The 20091-nt window shown below is 38.4% G+C and overlaps 1 protein-coding gene across 6 annotated transcripts in view; it reads left to right on the top strand.

Annotated features, from left to right (window-relative positions):
* The window catches only part of MDM4 (MDM4 regulator of p53), a 44337-nt gene extending 27770 nt beyond the window's left edge, over window positions 1–16567 (top strand). For 3 of the 6 annotated variants that reach the window (XM_007130820.4, XM_007130821.4, XM_028488539.2), the window contains 4 exons: window positions 1954–2114; window positions 3413–3562; window positions 5041–5121; window positions 7092–16567. In XM_007130820.4, the coding sequence (XP_007130882.2) occupies window positions 1954–2114; window positions 3413–3562; window positions 5041–5121; window positions 7092–7664 (965 nt within the window). In that variant the 3' untranslated portion in view covers window positions 7665–16567. The other 3 variants (XR_449447.3, XR_449446.3, XM_028488540.2) reach the window with 2 other exon arrangements.
* The last annotated feature ends 3524 nt before the right edge of the window (window positions 16568–20091 follow it).

The raw sequence follows: 20091 nt of genomic DNA, 5'->3' as shown, positions 1-20091 counted from the left end.
TCTTCCCGGACCGGGGCATGAACCCATGTCCCCTGCATCGGCAGGCGGATTCTCAACCACTGCGCCACCAGGGAAGCTCCTAGAATTTTTATTTTTATTTGTCTGCTTGAGGCAAAGGCTAATTTTCATAGATTTTTTTAAGTTTGCAAAGATGGTAAAATATACTTAATATCTCACAGCCAAGAATGAGACATAAGAAGCCTAGTACCTCCTTTGCCCTTGGATGGTAGTCATTAGATCTTTGCCATTCATATTAGGTATAGTATGGTCAGGTTAAGTGAGTTGATCAACATTTTGGAAGTTTTCCCCAAACCCTACTTTATAAAGCATTTCCTAACAATTTTCCTGCAAAGATAATGTAAAATCATAAGATATCCTCAAAGATATTTTATGACACGATGGTTTCTAGTATAGGTACCTGACTCACACTTGCAAAATTGGCAGGTTAGACCTCTAGTAACATCCCAGAAAATTACGCTGCTGAAATTATTTTAAATGATTAAATTAAAATTTAATCTGTTTATCATGCTGGATTGTCTTCTTCAAATTGCATTTGAGTATAAACGGAATTTTGGACTATCTAGTTATGTTGGAGTTTATTCCAGTCTGCATGGTATTAAATGTGTAATTTTGTTTCTTTAAATACAGGTCCTGGCTTGTTTTCTACTCAAAAGGCTGTTTAGAATATAAGAACAGCCAATTCAAGAGACTCTATGAAGTTTGTGATGTAAATTTTGAGAAGAAATAGCTTAGTATTTTCAGGGAGGTGTACATGTAGAAAGGACAGAATTTTTATATGTGGAAAGAATGGCCTCTTTTCATTCCCTTCCCAAGAAGTTATAGAGCTTGAATAGTTGAAGATAACTTTAATGTGGAACCCTCTCAGGAATTAGGTTTCTCATAATTTCAGCAATGAGTAAGTGAAAGATAGTTGAAGTTTCCCTGAGCACAGGCATGCCTTTTAATAAGCAAGAACAACGTAATTTGTAAGTAGAGAGGGTAACCTTTTGTTTCGGCAGGGATCCATTTATTGCAGACATTTTTTCAACCGTATGTGTCTTAGCACATTAAAACACCTTTGGTTGCCATTGGCATGCCTAGGGCATTGGGAAGAGGTAGAGGAGAGTAAGAAAGTAGGAAAAGAGTAAAGCACAACGAAAAGGATTGGACATGGGAAAGAAGGAAAAGAATTTCATGTGGTAGCAACAAACTTATGTTTGTAACTCCCTTGAATATCATCTAGATGTATAACACGAGATCTTTTATTGAGAACATGTGGGCCCTTAATAAGTTTTGGATTTGCAGTATTTCTAGATTTTAGATATCTTAACTCCAAAAGAGCCTATTGATCCAGAAAGGACATATGTATATATTTATTTGGACAGCCTAGAGTTCAGTGTTTCATAGTGGTGATTACCTATTAAAACATATGAATTGTTGGGAAATGTCCGAAAATATGTGGTACCAATGAGACTGCCTTGGCAACCTTGTGATTGCCCATTATGGTCTGTACCACCTTGTTTCTATCTCAAGGGTTGGGCCACTATGCCATCATCATTTGTAGTCCACTGAATCAAGCCATTGTCAGGTATCATGTACTGGAGCAAGTCATTCTTTAGTTATTACAGTGGTAGGGATGTTTAAATTGCCAATAAATGACCATTTAGAAATCCTTTTATTGATAGAACAATGTCATTGTTTGGATGATTTCAGAGTTTATATTCCTTGATGAATGATCTCTAGTGTCATTATTTGCTAATGAAGCCTAAAAGCCGGGGGAAGGAGATTTGGGCTCTGCAACTGAGACAGGTATTTGATTTCTGATTCTTTCTTACTGGGAAGAGGAATTTCTTTTTACCTGTCTTACACAAGAGATTGTAAGTATTATAAAGAGAGTCTTGATTCTTAAGTGTTGTGTACATAGTTACCATCCTTTTCATTTGACTTTTGTAGATGAAGACTTGGTAGCAAATTTAACCCAAGATGAGACGTCAAGACTGGACCTCGGGTTTGAGGAGTGGGATGTAGCTGGCTTGCCTTGGTGGTTTTTAGGAAACTTGAGAAATAACTATACACCTAGAAGTAATGGCTCAACTGATTTACAGACAAATCAGGTGAATTTCACATCTGAAGAGGAACTTTTTTTGTTGTTGAAAGAGTAACATTCTTGGTTACTCTTGAACCATACATACATTACATCCTCTAAGAATTCCCATTCAGTGCTATGACTTTTAAGTACCATCTCTATGCATGTGTTGCCCAAATCTGTATCTTCAGTGCTGACCTCTCTCCTCAGTGCCCAGCTTCCATATCCAACTGCCTACTCAACACTTAGATGATCTGACGTTTAACATGTTCAAAACAGAACTCTTGATTTTTTTTTTTAAACCAACACTCCTATTCAGCATTTCCTTTTTCATAAGTCTGCCTTCCACCCAGTTATTCCAGCCAAGTATCAAGGGATTCATTGATTTCTTTCTCTCTCATATACCACATTCAGGTTATCAACTCTTTTGCTAAAACATACCTGAAATCTAACTATCCACTTTCTATTACTTTCACTGTCACAGCCTGATTCAAGCTATCACCATTCTGCTCTTTTATATTCTCCATTGCACTTCTCACTTTGTAAAACTATTATTTTATTTTCTTTATGTGTCTGTTGTCTGTTTGACCGCATTGAAATACAGGTCCAGAGCTTTTGTATTATTGACCACTCTATTCTGTTGCCTAGATAGAAGCAATAGGCAGTATCTGACACATAATAGGCAATTAGTGAGTATTTGTTCAGTAAGTGAATGGACGTATAATAATGACAAAATAATAAGTTGTCTCTTATGAATATTGTAGAAAAAACACGTCATAAAATGTCCGTTGATGAATGTATAAAGTTATATTTAAAGTTGTTTAAGAATTAAGAAAGAAGTGTTACATACCAACTTTACCTCAAAAGAAAAAAAAAAAGTTCAGAAAGAGGACAGAAGGTTTGAGTTACCATCAGTATTTCTCATATTTCTTTGATAAACATCATTGACTATTACAGGAAAGAATATGTCACAATTAATAGACGTTTTCTAGGTCCTCAGAATGGAGTGTAGGGGATAGATTCTATTTAGTTGAGCAACTACGAGTTTTTAGCTTTTAAGTACTTCAGTGCTTTTTCTCTGGTGTTAATGCCTGATTTACTGTTAAAATAGAAAATTCCTTGCCAGGTACTCTTATATCCACCCATTAGTTTATACGTAGTAGGTGCCAAGTAGATATTTGTTGAATGAATACATATCTGTAGAAGAAAGGCTAGGCGTTCTCTGGAGATGTGTGAGGACATTGAGTTTTGGCTTCATTTAATTGGGTTCAACATCTCTGATAAACCTCTTACTACAAAAACTCATGTTTGTTTTCTTTATATTAGGATATAGGTACTGCCATTGTTTCAGACACCACAGATGACCTGTGGTTTTTGAATGAGTCAGTATCAGAGCAGTTTGGTGTTGGAATAAAAGTTGAAGCTACTGATACTGAACAAACAAGTGAAGAAGTAGGGAAGGTGAGAGACAAAAAGGTATGTTGTGGAAAAATTTCACATTGATTGGATTTACATGCATATAGTATAATCTTTTCAGATCTGGTGACCTGACCCTGTGCTGCTTTGTAGAACAAACGACTCATGTAATCCCCCCTTTTTATTTTTTAATACTTTTCCTATATCTAGTTTCAAGATTTACATTAAGTTAACCAAGACTGTCTTAAAAATAGGATAGGACTTCATGGGTAAAGCTCCTAGTTTGTTAGAAGCAATAAGGTACCCTTTTCCTGCTTGTCTAATCTCTCATTGTGGAGTTTTTTCTTCTGGAGACCTTGCTTTGCTAACAAGGCAAAGTTCTAAATGGCCACACATCCTGTAGGGCAAAAAAAAATCTTTATTTCTCAATAGTTTCCATACCTGTTTTATATCTAAATGGAACTAGACAGATGAGCTCTTCCTACATATTTTAGAGTTTAAACAGGAGGAAGGAAGAGAGTTAGAATTCATAGTACACATGGTGTAAGCACACCAAGATGAAGAGTCATATAGGCACATGCTCAAGTCTCAAAAAATATTGGGCAACAGGTCCAGTGCTGACTCGGATGAAATTCACAGTAAATATCGTTTGAATAAATACTGCAAAAACCAGACCTAAATTGGGTCATTCTTTTAATTTAAAGGCTTTTCATAGTAATTTGGGTCCCTGAAGGATATCCTGGTATGTTTGTGGGAGGCAGGTAGATGCTTGGTCTTTGTTGAGCTAGTTATTTTTTGGTAGCGTTAGGAGGGAGTACAAGTGATTAGAATGAAGACAGAGGTGACATTGGAAACTTCTATAGAGAGAGATGGGCCTTAAAATACTTGAACTTTTGTGAGAAGGTTGCTGTACAGTGGTTCATAATTCTGTCATAATTGGTTTTATTCCATTCATTGGATCACAAAACTGGGATTTTAATTTTTAGAATTTTAAATTTTAAAATGTAAAAGACACTTCCCACATTTCTTGACTTTTTTTCCTGGTCCATGGGCATGTTTTTATAGGACAGTCAAGAGTATCACATAACTAGTTTTACTTTTGAATATGAAAAGTAAAATGTACTTTGTTTTCATTCTTCACATCTTATTTTCTCATTTTGTATGGTGCTTACTTCCATTTTCTCATGTAATCCTGTTTTATTCTTGTGAATGCCTACATAGATTTTCAAGATAAAAAATTTCCCCATTTAATAATTTATACTCTGATATTGTTTATTTAAATGCATAAATTTGGGAACCCTCTCTCTTCTGAATGCCAAAGATATTTGGTAACCCCTCTGGGTGCTTTTATTCTACTGAAATGTCAACTAGGTATGTACAGAACCATGTGTCATATATAAGCTGTCTCCTTTTTAAGTGCTAGTGTTGGGAGAAGAATGTGAGTTTTAAACTGAAGCTCTTCTGTCTTTTTTGCTCTCAGGTAATGACCTCATCTAAAATAGGTAAACCTTGCTAATGAGATGTCTTTGCTTTCTCAGGTGATTGAAGTGGGAAAAAATGATGACCTTGAGGACTCTAAGTCCATAAGTGATGATACTGATATAGAAGTTACCTCTGAGGTATGAGTTTCTAGTAAAAGAGCTGTTTTACACCACCCACGTCTTCAGATGTTAATGTTCCAGCAGTTCACTTGTGTTGAAGAATGCCATATCCCCCATTTCTGTCTACCTTTCCTAGGTGTTAAGAGGTATTGGTTTCTTTACATCTTGTTAGATTTTTATTGGAATTTGAGAAGAGAAGGGGATGAGTTGATCTAATCCTCTCCCTGCCTTGAAAAGGGATGACTTAAATGCCTCTCTGTGTGCCTTTCTCCCTGCTTTCAAAATTCTTTGGACATTATGCAGTGGATACACAGTTATTCAAAATAGTCCTGTACTGCTTTTCACACTAAACAACTCTCTGTAATCCCAAAGATAGGCCTGTAAGCTATCTAAAATTCTTGGTCAAGTATAATACTTTCAGTGCTTTCTTAAATAGAAACAAATGGAAAATGGCTTAATTTCCACACAGGTTTATATTAATGGAGGGCTGATAAATGAATATTGAGTATTAAGCTGTTAGATAACAGGTGTGGATTTGTCACCAATTGGCAACTCAGGTTTAGACTCAAATGTATACCTATACTCTTTTTGTGCTAGTTCCCCATTTCCCTTTTAGTACTTCCCTCAGCTAACTCACTGTGGGAAGAAGGGTGGTGGGGGAAGGATAAGGAGGGGATTTTACATTTTGCTGTTTAAGGCTATAAAAATTTTAGGTTGTCTGTAGTGTTGATCCTTCCCCCTAGCTCACATCTCACCACTGCTAACCATTATGGTAATTCATTGCAAATTATTTATGCATAGCTAAGTAATAAGGTGGGATATATTGGTCCATTAAGTATTCTTGACCATAATACAAGTAGCAGAGATAAGTGTTTCCATCTTAATCAGACTTTTGAGGCTACTTGGGCCCAGAAAACCTATTAAGCAAATAGACTATATTTCATCAATTCAGAGATGCCATGGAATTTAATAAGCCCTATTATTTTATGTACTACTAAAAAAGAAAAGTGATGCCAATTAGACTGTGATACACCATCAATTATGAATTCCAAATCTTTGAAGTTCCTTTGGGTATTTGTATAGCATTTCAGATGAGATCTGAGGATCTTAAACTGGCAAGAATGTTTTGAGGCTCTCCGGAGAACATCCCAGTTTAACAAATGGTTGTGTCCCTGCCTCTCAGTATAGGCAGTTGAGTTATGACTTCTAAACTTGAAGTGCTTGGCCTTTGTTCTGAAAGTAATCAAGTCAGCATGTGTCAAGTCATTGATCCTGTCAAAGCCAGGCAATTATCCACATTAAATACTCTTGACTTGTTCCAGGTAGCTACCTTTGAATTAAGAAAGGCATTTGAAATTCATTGAGCTCTGGTATCTCCTAATTTGAACATGGAGAAGTAGGAAAAAAATTACTTGGCATTCAAGGACAAGAACATTCATTTTTCAGAGAATGTGATTTAGGCATACAATTAGCTACCTATGATCCTGAGAGCAGTGAGAGAGCATGAGTAAATGTAGTTTTCAAATTTCATTTTAATCTTAGCTTCCTTTTTGACAAATTTTATAACATTTCTTAATTAGTAGAAAGAATGACAGTATTATCTTTTCTTCATTCTTTAGCCTCTTGCTCAATAAAAGAGTAAGTTATACAAAGAAAAATGACCTAAAAGGCAGTGGGGAAAAAGCAAACAATGTAAATTCTACTCAGACTAAATAGAAAGCTAAAATGATTTAACTTTTTTTAAAAGATTAGCTACATCAAATTTTGGCTTGAAATGGCAATTATGTCACTATCATTGTAAAACTTCTCAAGACTTATTTACACGTAGCCATAGACTTTGTTCAAGTTCTAAGCTAGACCACTGGTGTGGAATGTCTGGATTCTTACTAGCTTAGTGTGGGATGATGAGAATTTGGCCTACTTTCCCTTTTTCTCAGCATCATGTTCTCCACTGAGTGAGTATTAATTGGCTGCACTTGTCTTTGTAGGATGAGTGGCAGTGTACTGAGTGCAAGAAATTTAACTCTCCAAGCAAGAGGTACTGTTTTCGTTGCTGGGCCTTGAGGAAGGATTGGTATTCAGATTGTTCTAAGTTAACCCATTCTCTCTCCACGTCTGATATCACTGCCATACCTGAAAAGCAAGAAAATGAAGGAATTGATGTTCCTGACTGCAGAAGAACCATATCAGCTCCAGTTGTTAGACCTAAAGATATAGATGTAAAGGAAGAAAACTCCAAACTTTTTGGTCCCTGCAACTCAGTGGAATTCTTGGATTTGGCTCACAGTTCTGAAAGCCAAGAGACCATATCAAGCATGGGAGTACAATCAGATAACCTTTTTGAACAGAGAACAGGTACAGAAAACATGGAGGATTGCCAGAATCTCTTGAAGCCATGTAGTCTATGTGAGAAAAGACCACGAGATGGGAACATAATTCATGGGAGGACAGGCCATCTTGTCACTTGTTTTCATTGTGCCAGAAGATTAAAGAAGGCTGGGGCTTCATGTCCTATTTGCAAGAAGGAGATTCAGTTGGTTATTAAGGTTTTTATAGCATAGCTGAATCCATGAATTGCAGACAGATATTAACAGGGCCTGGTCATATATCAAAATGTCAGTATTGAGCATCTCTACTCAGTGTGACCCATTTCATACTTTCATTTATTCATGGAAACATTTGTGCTCTAGGACATATTTTTGCTTCTAAACTTATATGGAATTTGATAATAAGTTCTTTCGAATTATCAATTTGGAGACTCCATTAACATTAAAGAGAAGTTAATCACTTCATTCTGTCTTCAAAGATGAGGATCTGGCACTTCCCTGGTGGTCCAGTGGTTAAGACTCCGTGCTCCCAATGCAGGGGGCCTGGTTTGATCCCTGGTGGGAGAACTAGATCCTGCATGCCACAGCGAAGATTCCCACCTGGTGCAGCCAAATAAATAAGTAAATATTAAAAAAAAGAAAAAAAAAAGATATCAAAAAAAGAAAGTTATTAAAAAAAAAAAAAGAAGATGCGGATCTGGGAGGGAGCAACTACCAGTACAAATAGAAATACATTCATTCTTTCATTTATCAAATTACTTGAAGATTAATCATTTCGTTAATTAATTTTATTCCTTACTCTTCTTTTCTGTTAGGGAAGGTTCTTAGGCCTCAAAATCCAAGATGGCTATTAGAAAAATATTAAAGCTAACAATGAAAAAACATAAGTAATTTATGTATGAAGTAGATCACTTTATGTTGCATTGTTCAGAGGAACTAATATTTTTGTAAAGTGCCTAGAACAGTGGTAGCAAACATTTTTGCTAATGTACCTCAAAAAGAATTTTGAAAAAGTATATATGACTTTTTGTGTACTTTAAAAATTGAGGTATAATTAGCAAACAAAGTGTTCCCTTCTAATAGAACATTTCTGTCACCTCAGAATGTTCTCTTGTGCCTCTTTCCAGGCAGTTCCTCCACCATTTCATGGCTCTCACCTTCGATTAGTTTTCCTTTTGCAAATGTTTAACTTGACTTCTAAATTTTTAAAATAAATTTAAGTACTTACAGAGGATGTATCATCCAGTATATTGTAGATGTCCTTTAAAGATATTTTTGCCCAAACCTTGGAGCTGTAGATTTAGCTGATTGAATTTATAGAAAAAGTTGGGTCATATAAACTGTCAAAGCCTATGCTCATTATAAAACTAATCAGCCAAATCAGATTTCATTTTCAGTCAAAGTGTTTGACTTTATTTTTAATTCAGTTAAATGTATTATATACATCTATAGCATAACTTCTTCTTAACGACAGTTCTAAAAAAGATAAGGCACATAGTTTTTAACCAAAGCTCTCTTTCCTTTACTCTTTCCTCCTGTCTCTTGGGAGTCCGCTAGGGGTTTTTTGTCTTTTTGTTTGATGCCTCTGAGGTTTTTCACTTTCTGAGGCAATGTCCCATAGTAAGATTTTAGATGGGTGAGAGGCAGCCTTTCTTCTGAAAATAGTATAGCAGTTGTGAAAAGGAAAGTAATTAAAGAGAAATGATAGCTCTGAAGAGGCCTTATCTGATCACGTAAATTTAGGATAATACATATGGAAATTGAAGATCTTTAAGTTGTTTTCTTTACAGATATTCTTGTCTGCTTTCCCTGTGGAAAAAATCTTGGTGTATGCCTGGGTACCGGTATGAATGTAGTCATTTTGAAAACCAAGGCCCTAGAATGATCAATTTTAAGGATCATAAGAATCACCTGTGTTGCTTGTTATACGCCCATCTCAACCCCCAGCCCCAAACACACACACACACGTGCATACACTCAAAGGAGTGCCCGCACACACAGACTCTTTGATCCCTGAGGTCTGGGCCAGGGATTTCCATTTGAACAAGTGTTTCTGGAAGCTGACGCAAGTTGTTCACAAACCACACTTTTGGAAGCCCTGCTGTGCCCTAGAAGGAAGGGTGTTTTCAGGTACTGGAAGTAGAACAAGATCCCTTTGTTTAGCATTGTATTTAATTTCTAGAGAAGTTTTGTTAAACTCATAGAACTTTAAAATTAGAATGCACTCATCTACTCAACCCCTTTTATTTTGCACATGAGGCTGAAAGGATAAATGACTGCTGAAGGTCACAGCTAGTGATAGAGCTATTACTAGAATCTAAGTCTATTGTAGTAAACCTTTAAACCATACTTGCTTCCTTCTCATTATTTGTTAAATGGTGGTGCTTATTGAATTTGGAACAACTAATAACCTTAAAATATTATTGGAGAATATGAGTTGCAGCCAAAATAGGACCTCAGAGAGAACAGAGACTTTTAACCCTTTCTCCCCAAAGAGAAAAGGCACAGTAAATGTCAAGCTCTTATATAATCAGATAAGTTACTCCTCCCATTGGGAAGACAAGTAAAGATGGCAGAGGAACCTGAACTCTTTTCTCCAGTATTTTTTCTTCTTGGGGAATGAAACTCAGGTCTCTGGCTCTCTCTGGACGTTAGGGACAAGGGTTTTTTCCCCCCAATAAGTAGAACCTGTTCTTCAAGTTCAGTGTTTTGTTAGACTGTTCAGTGTTTTGTTAGACCTACGGTAAATGCTCTAAATATTTAGAAAGTTAAATAGTTTTCTACCCTAATTCCCCCCCCCCACCATTACTCTCTTCATAATAGTTTGATAGCCCTTGATTTTGTTTTATTTTTGCCAGTTAATTGCTTTTGCAAGTGATAACTCAAAGAAGGAGCAGGGAGAGCTGGGATCTGCACTTGTACCTTCTGATTCCTTATAAAGTTGCAGTTTTTTTAGAAAACTTAAATAAGAAAAAATTTTAAATTTTTATTTGTGTGTAGATGTTTGATGCTAATTTGGTGCATCCTTGCCTAGCACAGAATCCTCTTATGTTACTCTACTTACTTTCTTTTCCCCTTGGGTCACCTGGTTTTTTACTGTCCCCATTAGCAGTAAGTACTTAGAAGACCTTAAGCTGCACATTTGAGCTGAAAGTATTACAATAAATGTACACTTGGGTTTACTGTACTTCTATCAAGAGCCTTTTGAATGACTGAAATATTAAAGAGAGAGAAGTGTATCTGTAGAAAGAGGTAGGTAGTGTTTCTTGGTAGCTTATCTGAAATCTAAGATGCTGCATCTGCAGATTGTTTTCCATCATCCAGGATCTTTATTAAATGTCATCTGGGAGCATAGCACAGCGAGTAGAACTGTTGTTTCTTGGGGTAGGATGGGGCAGGGATCCTAAAAAGGGCCAAATAGAACTATCAGAGCAATTCTTAACCCGCAAGAGTCTTTAAGCCATCTTCTTGATCTGTTTTTGATTTTGTTCTTTTTTTCAATGTCACTGCGGTACAGATAAGCAAGACATGGTTTGTATTTGAAGACTTCATAGTTTACTGCTATGTGATGATGAAACTCGACTTCCAAACACTGTCATTTATTTTGTAGTTAGGGTGACTATGTACTCTGGTTTTCTGGAGACAGTGCCAGTTTACCCCTATTTTTCAGCATCCTATCCAGTTCATCTCTGTTGCTCCCCTTTCACTCTCAGATGTCTTCTTTTGGACATTAAATTATTATGGTCTTCCTTTCCTAGTTATAGGGAAGCCATGCTTGGGTTGAAATCTTAATTGTGAGGAAAGGATCTGTTAAAGTAGGTGTCAGTGGAGTTTATTGTTTCCGCTGCATCATGCCATAGACTTGTGATTAATGAAATCATCCCACATTAGCATCAAAGTTCTTATTTTAGTTATATAAATTAATATTTATGACCATGTTATCCCAGACAAAATGTTCAGAGCAGAAATGACAGATCATTAGAAAAGCAGTGAATTTCTAGTTTATAGCTAAAAATGTCTTCCGTCTCTTATTGTTAGCTCATTTTACTTGTACCGTAATTATAATATTTGGTATGCTTTTGTATTTAATACTTAAATCAGACTTTATAAAAATCGTAGATCAAGGCTTTAAACTGATAAGCATTTCTTCACCGTCCATCTATGGAATATCATAGGTTCCCAGTCCTAGGCTTGAACAGTGGTCAGTGTCCAGCCAGGCCAGCTTCTAAACTGCCATGAAGTCGTATAATATAAGATTGAATCACTGCCAAGCATTTGAAATATGCAGTTGTGTTTTAATAATAATTTATGTATATTTAGATGTATGTAATGCTTTGTGGGGCGTTATTTTGTTTGTAAGAATTTATTTTTAAAGGTCAGGATCATCTGTAAACTTTTTTAATGTCAGTTCGATGCAATGTTGGCTCCTTTGACAGTTGCTGAGAAATTAGTAAATGTTAAGATCTCACGTTCTACAAAGCTATTGTAGTGTTACCTCTTGGTTTTCTTTAGAAAGGAGGAAACCTGTTAACCAGCTATTTGATTTTTTTCCTACAGAGAGTTATATGAACTTCTGAAAGTATATGATTTTAGATACTGTGAATCTGTTGTTTTCCATTTAGCCAGATATCTGCTTAAATTATTCAGGCCCATGTCCTAAAGAATTCATTTTAACAGATCTCCCATTCATGGGTGTACATGTGTGCACACACACTATCAAGACTGTTAAAGCTTTTGCTAAAAATGTCTGTGGACTGGCTGTGTTTACAATCTGTACTTCAAAGATAAAGGAACCTGCAAGCTCTCCCCTGTGCCAAAAGTAACATGTACAGTGTTTACAAATGTCTGAAATTTTGCACTGCCATACACTATGCCGTGATTACTTTGCTGGAATTTCCCGGATTTGTGATTAGCTGAGGAGGAATATAGAGGACCCTAAAGCTAAACTGGAAATGAGGATTATTTGAGGTAGTGGTTCAAGTAGCTCCCCAGACCTAATCTGAAGACAGTTTTCCAGATGGCCTTGAGATATCCTTTTTGTTGACAGAGGTTTCCTTGTTTGCCATTGCTATATTCTTTCTTTAAGAGCCACAGATCTCTTCTCTCCTATGGGGGAATGTCCTGTTAGCATTTTGAGATCTTTTAATGCAATGAACGTGCAATCCCAAATAATTCTGCTATTGGTGAATGTGGCATTGTTAAAGAACATATTATAATAAACCTACACTCGGGTTTACTGTACTTCTTTCAAGAGCCTTTTGAATGACTGAAATGTTACAGAGAAAGAAGTGTATCTGCAGAAAGAGGTAGTTAGTATATCTTGGTAGCTTATCTGAAATCCAAGATGCTGCTTCTTCAGATTGTTTTCCTTCTTTCAGGATCTTTATTAAATGTCTTCTGGGAACATGGCATAGCAAGTAGAGCTCCTCATTTCTTGGGGCAGGATGGGTCAAGGATCCTAAAAAGGGCCAAACAGTGCTGTCAGAGCAACTCCTTTCTCGAATAGTTGCTGTAATTTGGCAAATTGACATTATTATAACAGTTTATTAGAGCATCTAATTTCTTATCCTAAAGCATTTTTGTTTTTTGGGTTTTTTTTAAACAGTAAGTACTTTGATGTCAGACATTTCCCCTTCCTTCCATCCTGTTGCTCTTTTTTCTTGGAGTTCAAAGTTATTATCTACTTCTGGATATTGCTTTTATACCAAAGGCCTTCTGTATTACCCCTTGGGTGGTTGTAACTACAGTATCTTTAGATAAGGTTCCTCTTTTCCAGCCAGTCCTGGGGATTGTTTCTCTTGCAGAGTCAGGTGGTAGATTCTAGCAATAAGAAGGAAAGGTGTGACATCAGAACTACCATCTAGTACAAAACAACAGTAGTTGAGGATTTGTGTGTATGATGGGGCAACAGGGGATTTAGTTCCCCTATTGTCTCAGCATTTAGAAATTGAGGTCAGCTTGTTCTCTTCCTACAGGAAGATTATTAATAATTTTTAACTCTATTTTATTTTGGAGTATAAGTGATTAACAATGTGTTTCAGGTGTACAGCAGAGTGATTCAGTTATACATATATCTGTTCTTTTTCAAAGTCTTTTCCCATTTAGGTGGTTATATAATATTGAGCAGAGTTCCCTGTGCTATGCAATAGGTCTTTGTTGGTTATCCATTTTATTTATTTATTTTTAAACTTTTTATTTTATATTGGAGTATAGCCAATTAACAAAGTTGTGATAGTTTCAGGTGCACAGCAAAGTGACTCAGTCATACATATACATGTACCCATTCTCCCTCAAAGTCCCCTCCCATCCAGGCTGCCACATAACATTGAGCAGAGTTCCCTGTGCTATACAGTAGGTCCTTGTTGGTTATCCATTTAAAATGTAGCAATGTGTACATTTTGTTCCCTACAGTTTGCCTCATTTTTTCCATTTCCTTTTTCATAAAGAATCAAAATGTCTCCTTTGGTTTTTTTCTTTCCCCCTTTAGAAAGTTATAGAACATGTTTTAAAGGAGGAATGAAATGTTTCTGGCTTCCTCAGCACTTGGCAAGGCAGCCTCTTGAATAGAACTCTCTCCTAGTCTATAGCTAGGAGCTTTTAAGTGCCTCTTGGATAGAGATGCGGAGTAAGATTATTCCACCATGGTGAGTCCCAGTCTTGACCTTCTTAAGACTCAATTTTTCTCATCTGTAAAGTGAGTCCACATACTACTCTTTCTACCTCATAGTTTGTTGTGGGGATTAAGTGTGGGAGCGCAATAGAACCTCTAATTGCCTTGAAAAAGATATTAAGTTGTTACGCTTTTGGTAGACCAAGCTCTGGGGTATATATTCAGAATACCTCATGTCCTGGAAGCTGAGCACGAACTCCCCTTTGTGCCTGCCTAGCAGAGCCTATACTGCTTCCTTTTACCCATGCCTCTAGCTCAGATATCCTTTGCTTGACATGAGCTCTTGTCTAGAAGAGTTCTGCCTCTAGGTTCTGAGAGAAGTGTGTGTGTAGATTTGTCTAGTAGCTACAACTGCCTTGCTATGGTCTTGGTATAAAAAATTCTGTCTTACATGCACTTGAGTAGATGGCATAAAATGCAGTCGGTATACAGAAAGCATGCAATTTTCCAAATAACATATCTGATTAGGTAGTCATAATTAATAGGAGTAGCAAATGTGGTTTCATAAAATGGGAAGAAAAAGGCAATTTAAAATAACTGAATAGTGACCAGCCCACCAAATGAGAAAAGGAAATATTTTCATGAGTTCTTGCCTAATCTTTATAAGCACCACTAAGTTAATAGCTCTGTATCTTTTTGGTGTTTGCACTATGTAATGCTTTTAATATCTGTTGATTATGTTGTGCTTTTTTTGTGTATTAAATATTTTTCATTTTGCCATTTCATGGTGTCATTATTGGGGAAATATGTAATTGTTTTTGTGTATAGCAAAATCTTGTCTTCTGTCTTTATATAGTCTTTGGCCTGACAGGAATGAAGAGAATAAATAGAAGTTATTGTACTCAAGAACAACAACAACTTTTAATCCCCCCCACCTCCAATCAACATACACACAGTTAACTATTAGAGTAATTGCTGTATTTCATTTTTAGGCTCCCAATCTTGAAGGAAACCTCAAAATTTTGCAGAGTATTTTTAGCACAGAGCTAAGGCAGTGAGTTGTGGAGTGTCCCACACTAGAGCCCTTGAGAATTAGAGCAGATACAGTAGCACCTGCATGTCTAGAATGATTTAAGGCAAGCCCTCCTCTTGGCTGAAGACTGCCAAACTCTTCTGAACCCATGAATATATCAACCTGTCCACCACCCTCTTTGATACTGAAGAGATTTCAAATGGTGACAATGGATTTGCCTCTTGTTGAGTTTACGAAGAGGTGCCAAGTTCAGGGTTCTATTTTGTTGTGTTTTTGAATTGGGGCTAGTGTGAAAGGCACTGAGGGCTTGTCACAAAGTACGCAATGATCACTTGTATGCCTAGCATGTGCTAGGGTCTCTAGCAGTGGATCCTAAACTTTTGGGAATATAGCCCTCCTTGAAAAGCTAATGAAACTTATGAAATCTCATTTAAAAAGTACAACATTTTATATTCATTTTCAGGCGCTTCATTGAAACTGGTCTGTGACCCCCAGGTTCTGTTCTTTGGAGGGATATCAAAGAAAAGTGAACCTTCCCATAAAGAGTTTGGCTAGCCCACATGCTTTTCGAAAGATCATTCCCTGGTAGCTGAGGCCATTAAGGTGGGTAAAGCATCTGGTCAGTTGTCCTGAGCTTACGGCTGTCACATAGTAGTCACAGATTGGTGCTCACTGCACAGCATTTGGGAGCACCTTTCATACGCTGCCATACAAATTATATCCCCCTAGAGATAGGTAGTATACACCTGTATGAGGAGGCCTGGGGGTGGGGTGGGAGAGAGAGTGGAAATAGTAGGGATAGCATTTTAAAATGAAAACAAAAAAAGCAAGAGGAGCATTAGAGACAAGGATGAGGCCAGCTTCTATGTCCACACAACCATTCCCATGTTTTGTGACTTCTTAAAAAAAGTTATATTTTTTTTAAAATTTATTTTTTGGCCGCATTGGGTCTTTGTTGCTGCACACGGGCTTCCTCTAGTTGTGGCGAGCAGGGGCCACTCTTCGTTGCGGTGCACAGGCTTCTCATTGCGGTGGCTTCTATAGTTGTGGAGCACAGGCTTTAGGCACGTGGGCTCAGTAGTTGTGGCTGACGGCTCTAGAGCACAGGCTCAGTAGTTGTGGCACATTGGCTTAGGTGCTCTGCAGCATGTGGGATCTTCCTGGACCAGGGATCAAACCCGTGTCCCCTGCATTGGCAGGCAGATTCTTAACCACTGCGCCACCAGGGAAGTCCCAAAAGTTACTTTGTAATAATAACAACTGCATACCATGTTTTGTTTCCTGGGTTTTGTGTCCTACTCACCTTAATTCCTGGTACTGCAGATTTATTTATCATCCTTATTGAATGTAGTCTTGAGGCTAGAAGAAGGCAAGCTGAAACTAGTAACTGAGCTAATCTCATTAGCAGACGAATGCCTAGCCAGTGATTGTTTGCTAGAATTTGCTCAAATCCAACCTCTAAAGGTATAAAAAGCATTAGTGCTATTAGAAAGATTTCGGGTCATTACAGGTTTGGGGATACAGGGATAATCTTGCTATGTACATCTCCAACCCTAAATTCATTTGATTAATGTTTTCCTTTTGCTTTCTTTTCAAAATAAAGGATAAGAGTTAAATTCGTTCAGTAAAGTTATTAAGGGTTAATAGGAGCCAGAGCCTGCTTGGTACTGGGAATACCACAGTGAATAAGGAAGCTCCCTCAAGTTGCCCAACAGTCTACCAGTCAAGTTAGGGACAGAAGACAGTTTCCACATGGGCTGAGGAAGCAGTAGTGAAAGTACTGCAGGTAAGAGAATGGCTTGTTTGGGAACATAAAGTTGTTCCGTATAACTGGAGCAAACGATGTGACTGGAGAAGTGACGAGAGAAGGGACTGGAGTGTGTTGGAGGGGCTGTGGGTAATGAAGATGTGATAAGCCAAGCTAACAAGTTGGAACCTTATCCTGACGGCAGTGGATAGCCATCAGAGGATTTTAAGCCGGAGTGTGACATGATCTCATTTGCATTTCTGAAAGATCATTCTGGCTGCATTGTTGATAAGAGACTGGAGTGCTGGCTAGATCAGAGGCAGGGAGAACAGTAAGGCTGTGGCAGCAGTCTGGGCTGGAAATGATGATACTCCGAAGCCAATGGCAGTGGAACTGGAAAGAAGAATAGGTAACATTTACTGAACACTTATTAGTATGTGCTGACTTGGCATCTATTATCCCAGGAGGTATTTAAGGCTTAGCAAAATTAATATGTCCAAGGCAACTAAGAAGTGAAGAGTCAGCAGTTAAAACCATTGTGTCTGAGACAAAAACCCAAAAGTGCATGGATTTGAGAGAAATCAAGGTGGAAGTGACAGACTTCATGAATGAATGTAGATGTGAGGGAAAGGGAGGTGTCAAGGATGGTTTGGACAGTTGGTGGATGGTGGTGCCATTCATTGAAATAAAGAATAAGGGTAAAAGTGTAGGTTTTTGGTGGTGATGACGAGGTAGGGAAAAAATCATGAGTTGGATGTGTTGATTTTGTACATTGAGGAGATTCAAATGGAAAAGGAGCTCAGGAAAGCCCTGGGCTGTAAATATTAAGTTATCTATTATGTATCTTATACTTTGTAGGTACTGGGGATACAGTGGTGAAGATGATGAATGTGGACCCTGCTCTCATGGCTTAGGGAAACTAGTTAAGCACATACTATGATGTGAAGAATTATGTTGGAAAAATACATGCTGCTATGAGAAATATAGAAGAGGGGCCTCATTTAATCAAGGGTTTAGGAACAACCTCCTTGAAGAAATGAGAAACAGATCTAAAGGCCAGGATAGGAGTTTGAAGAGGTGGGGAGGAATGCCACAGATAAGAGGAGACACGCAAGGGCCTTTAGGTGAGGAAACAACGGCATCTGAGAAGGCTGTAGCTAAAAGCATGGAAGGAGAGAGTTGAGTATGATAGAGGATGTAGTTGGGATACGAGTTTGAAGAGAATGGAGAAGGTCTGAAACCGATACTCTGGAGAACAGGAGAGAGAACAGAGTAGGAAACTTTTGCAAGACAAGTGCCTGAGACTACCCCATCTCTAGACCTGGGTTTCTCAACCTCAGCACTATTGACATTTTGGGTTGGAAAATTCTTTGTTGTGGGGAGGGGTGTCCTGTGCACTGTAGGATATTGAACAGCATCCTTGGCCTCTACTCACTAGATGCCAGCAGCCAGTAGCACTCCCTGCCCAACCAATTATGATCATCAAAAATGTCTCCAGACATTGGAAAATGTCACTTAAGGAGCGAATCGCCCCTGGTTTAGAACCGGTAGGTCCAGCTGCTGAGTGCTTCAGGAGGAAAATCACACAACTTGCAGTCTGCTGTTACTACACATTCATGTGCCCCACCTGGGCTTGCAATTCTGCCTGGTCCTTCGGTTTCCCTAATAGTTGAAGTGATGGTTCTAATCTAGAAGACAATCATGAGAAGAAAGTGAAGACAGGTTATGTAACTTCTCTAAGCCCCAGATACCTCACGGGATAACAGATGTCAAGTCAGCACTGACTAAGTGTTCAGGGTATCTACTCTTACTATTTTCAGGAGGGGGCTGATAGGAAATGGAAAGCCTTAATGAAATTGGAAGAAAAGAATGGCATAGTAGGAGTGGACCGAGAGCAGAAGAGACAGGTTGCCACGTTCTGAGAGAGATTGATGTCCTAGGAAGACTTCAAAGACGTCTGCCTCTTCTCTCCACCAGGCTTTGGAGAGGACTGTGCTTCCTGCCTCTCTCGCAGCAGGCTTGTCAATGAAATGTGAGTGGAAATGAAGCATGTTACTTCTGAGGAGAGATTTGGGGACCATTGAGGGGGCCAGTCTGCTCCTTTCTCTCAGCACAAGGCTAGTGCACCCCGGAATGGGGGCTGCTTCTTCAGCCTGGCTCCAAAATTGGCGAGAACAGGGAGTAGAGCTGCAGCTGTCCTGCAGTGGGCAGAGAAACAAACGTTTTATTGGAAACCACCAGGATTTGGGGGTTTGTTACCACACTGTAACTCAGCCTTAGCCGTCTGGTACAATCCCAGGTAAGGGCAAGTCCCAGGCATGGCACAGAGTGAGTGGTTGAAGTGTTATGGGGGTGAAATTCTTTGATGTTAATGTGTCAGTGACAGTCCTGTGAGGCTAGGGTGTTGGGTGAATCATTCATTCATATGATGTTGATACCACCCAGGATGATGGCAGGACTGTAGGAACCTGAAGTCTATAATGAATGAGGGAAGGTTATCTGGAAGGTCAGCAGATGACATAATAAAGGAGGAGAAAAGAGAAGAATACGTTTAAGTCTTAAAAGAGCAGAGACTTATGTGCAGAGGGATAATGGGGTGCAGTACAGGGGAGGCCCATCTCCTGTACTGAAGGTAGATGAGGTGTGGGAAAAGGACCACTAAGATTCTTTGGGGGAAAGCCAGGTATCTTTTAAGGTAAAGAAGTGGAGGAAAGAGAAGAGTTTGTGGGCGCAAGCAGGAGGGTGTTTACTGTGAAGCAGAGTTGTAGGGTCGTAAGTAGTCCATAACTTGTTTGGGGTCAAGAGGTGGCTGCTGTGGATCCTGTCTCCAGAGGAAGGGTAAATACATGTAAAATTTTATATGCAAACCCAAGGAACTTTTAGACCCCCTAACACTCTCTGTGGACCCTAGGTTAAGAACCCTGTTCTCGAGCAGTAGCTCTCAATCCTTAGCAAGCATCATAATCACCTGGAGGGCTTTGCCAGCAGATTGCCAGGCCTTGTTCCAGAGGTTCCGACCAGTATGTGTGGGTGGGCCCAAGCCCCTGCATTTCTGTCAGGTTTCCAAGTGATGCTGGTTTTGCTGGTCTAGGAACCACATTCTGAGAATCACTGCTGTAGTCTATAATTATAATAGAACGTTTTGGGAGGGAGAGGAACAGTGGGCAATTGCTGGAGCAAGGTCATGAGGATAAGAATGGATTTTTGCGTTGTCCTACTAGACTCCTCGATTTCAGTTAGATACTCACATGTTTCTGCCACACACGTACAC

This window comes from Physeter macrocephalus, chromosome 4, assembly GCF_002837175.3.
Source record: "Physeter macrocephalus isolate SW-GA chromosome 4, ASM283717v5, whole genome shotgun sequence".
NCBI classification, from domain to species: Eukaryota; Metazoa; Chordata; class Mammalia; order Artiodactyla; family Physeteridae; genus Physeter; species Physeter macrocephalus.
Note: the sequence above shows the minus strand (reverse complement) of the source record. Positions and strands in the feature narration are given on the sequence as shown.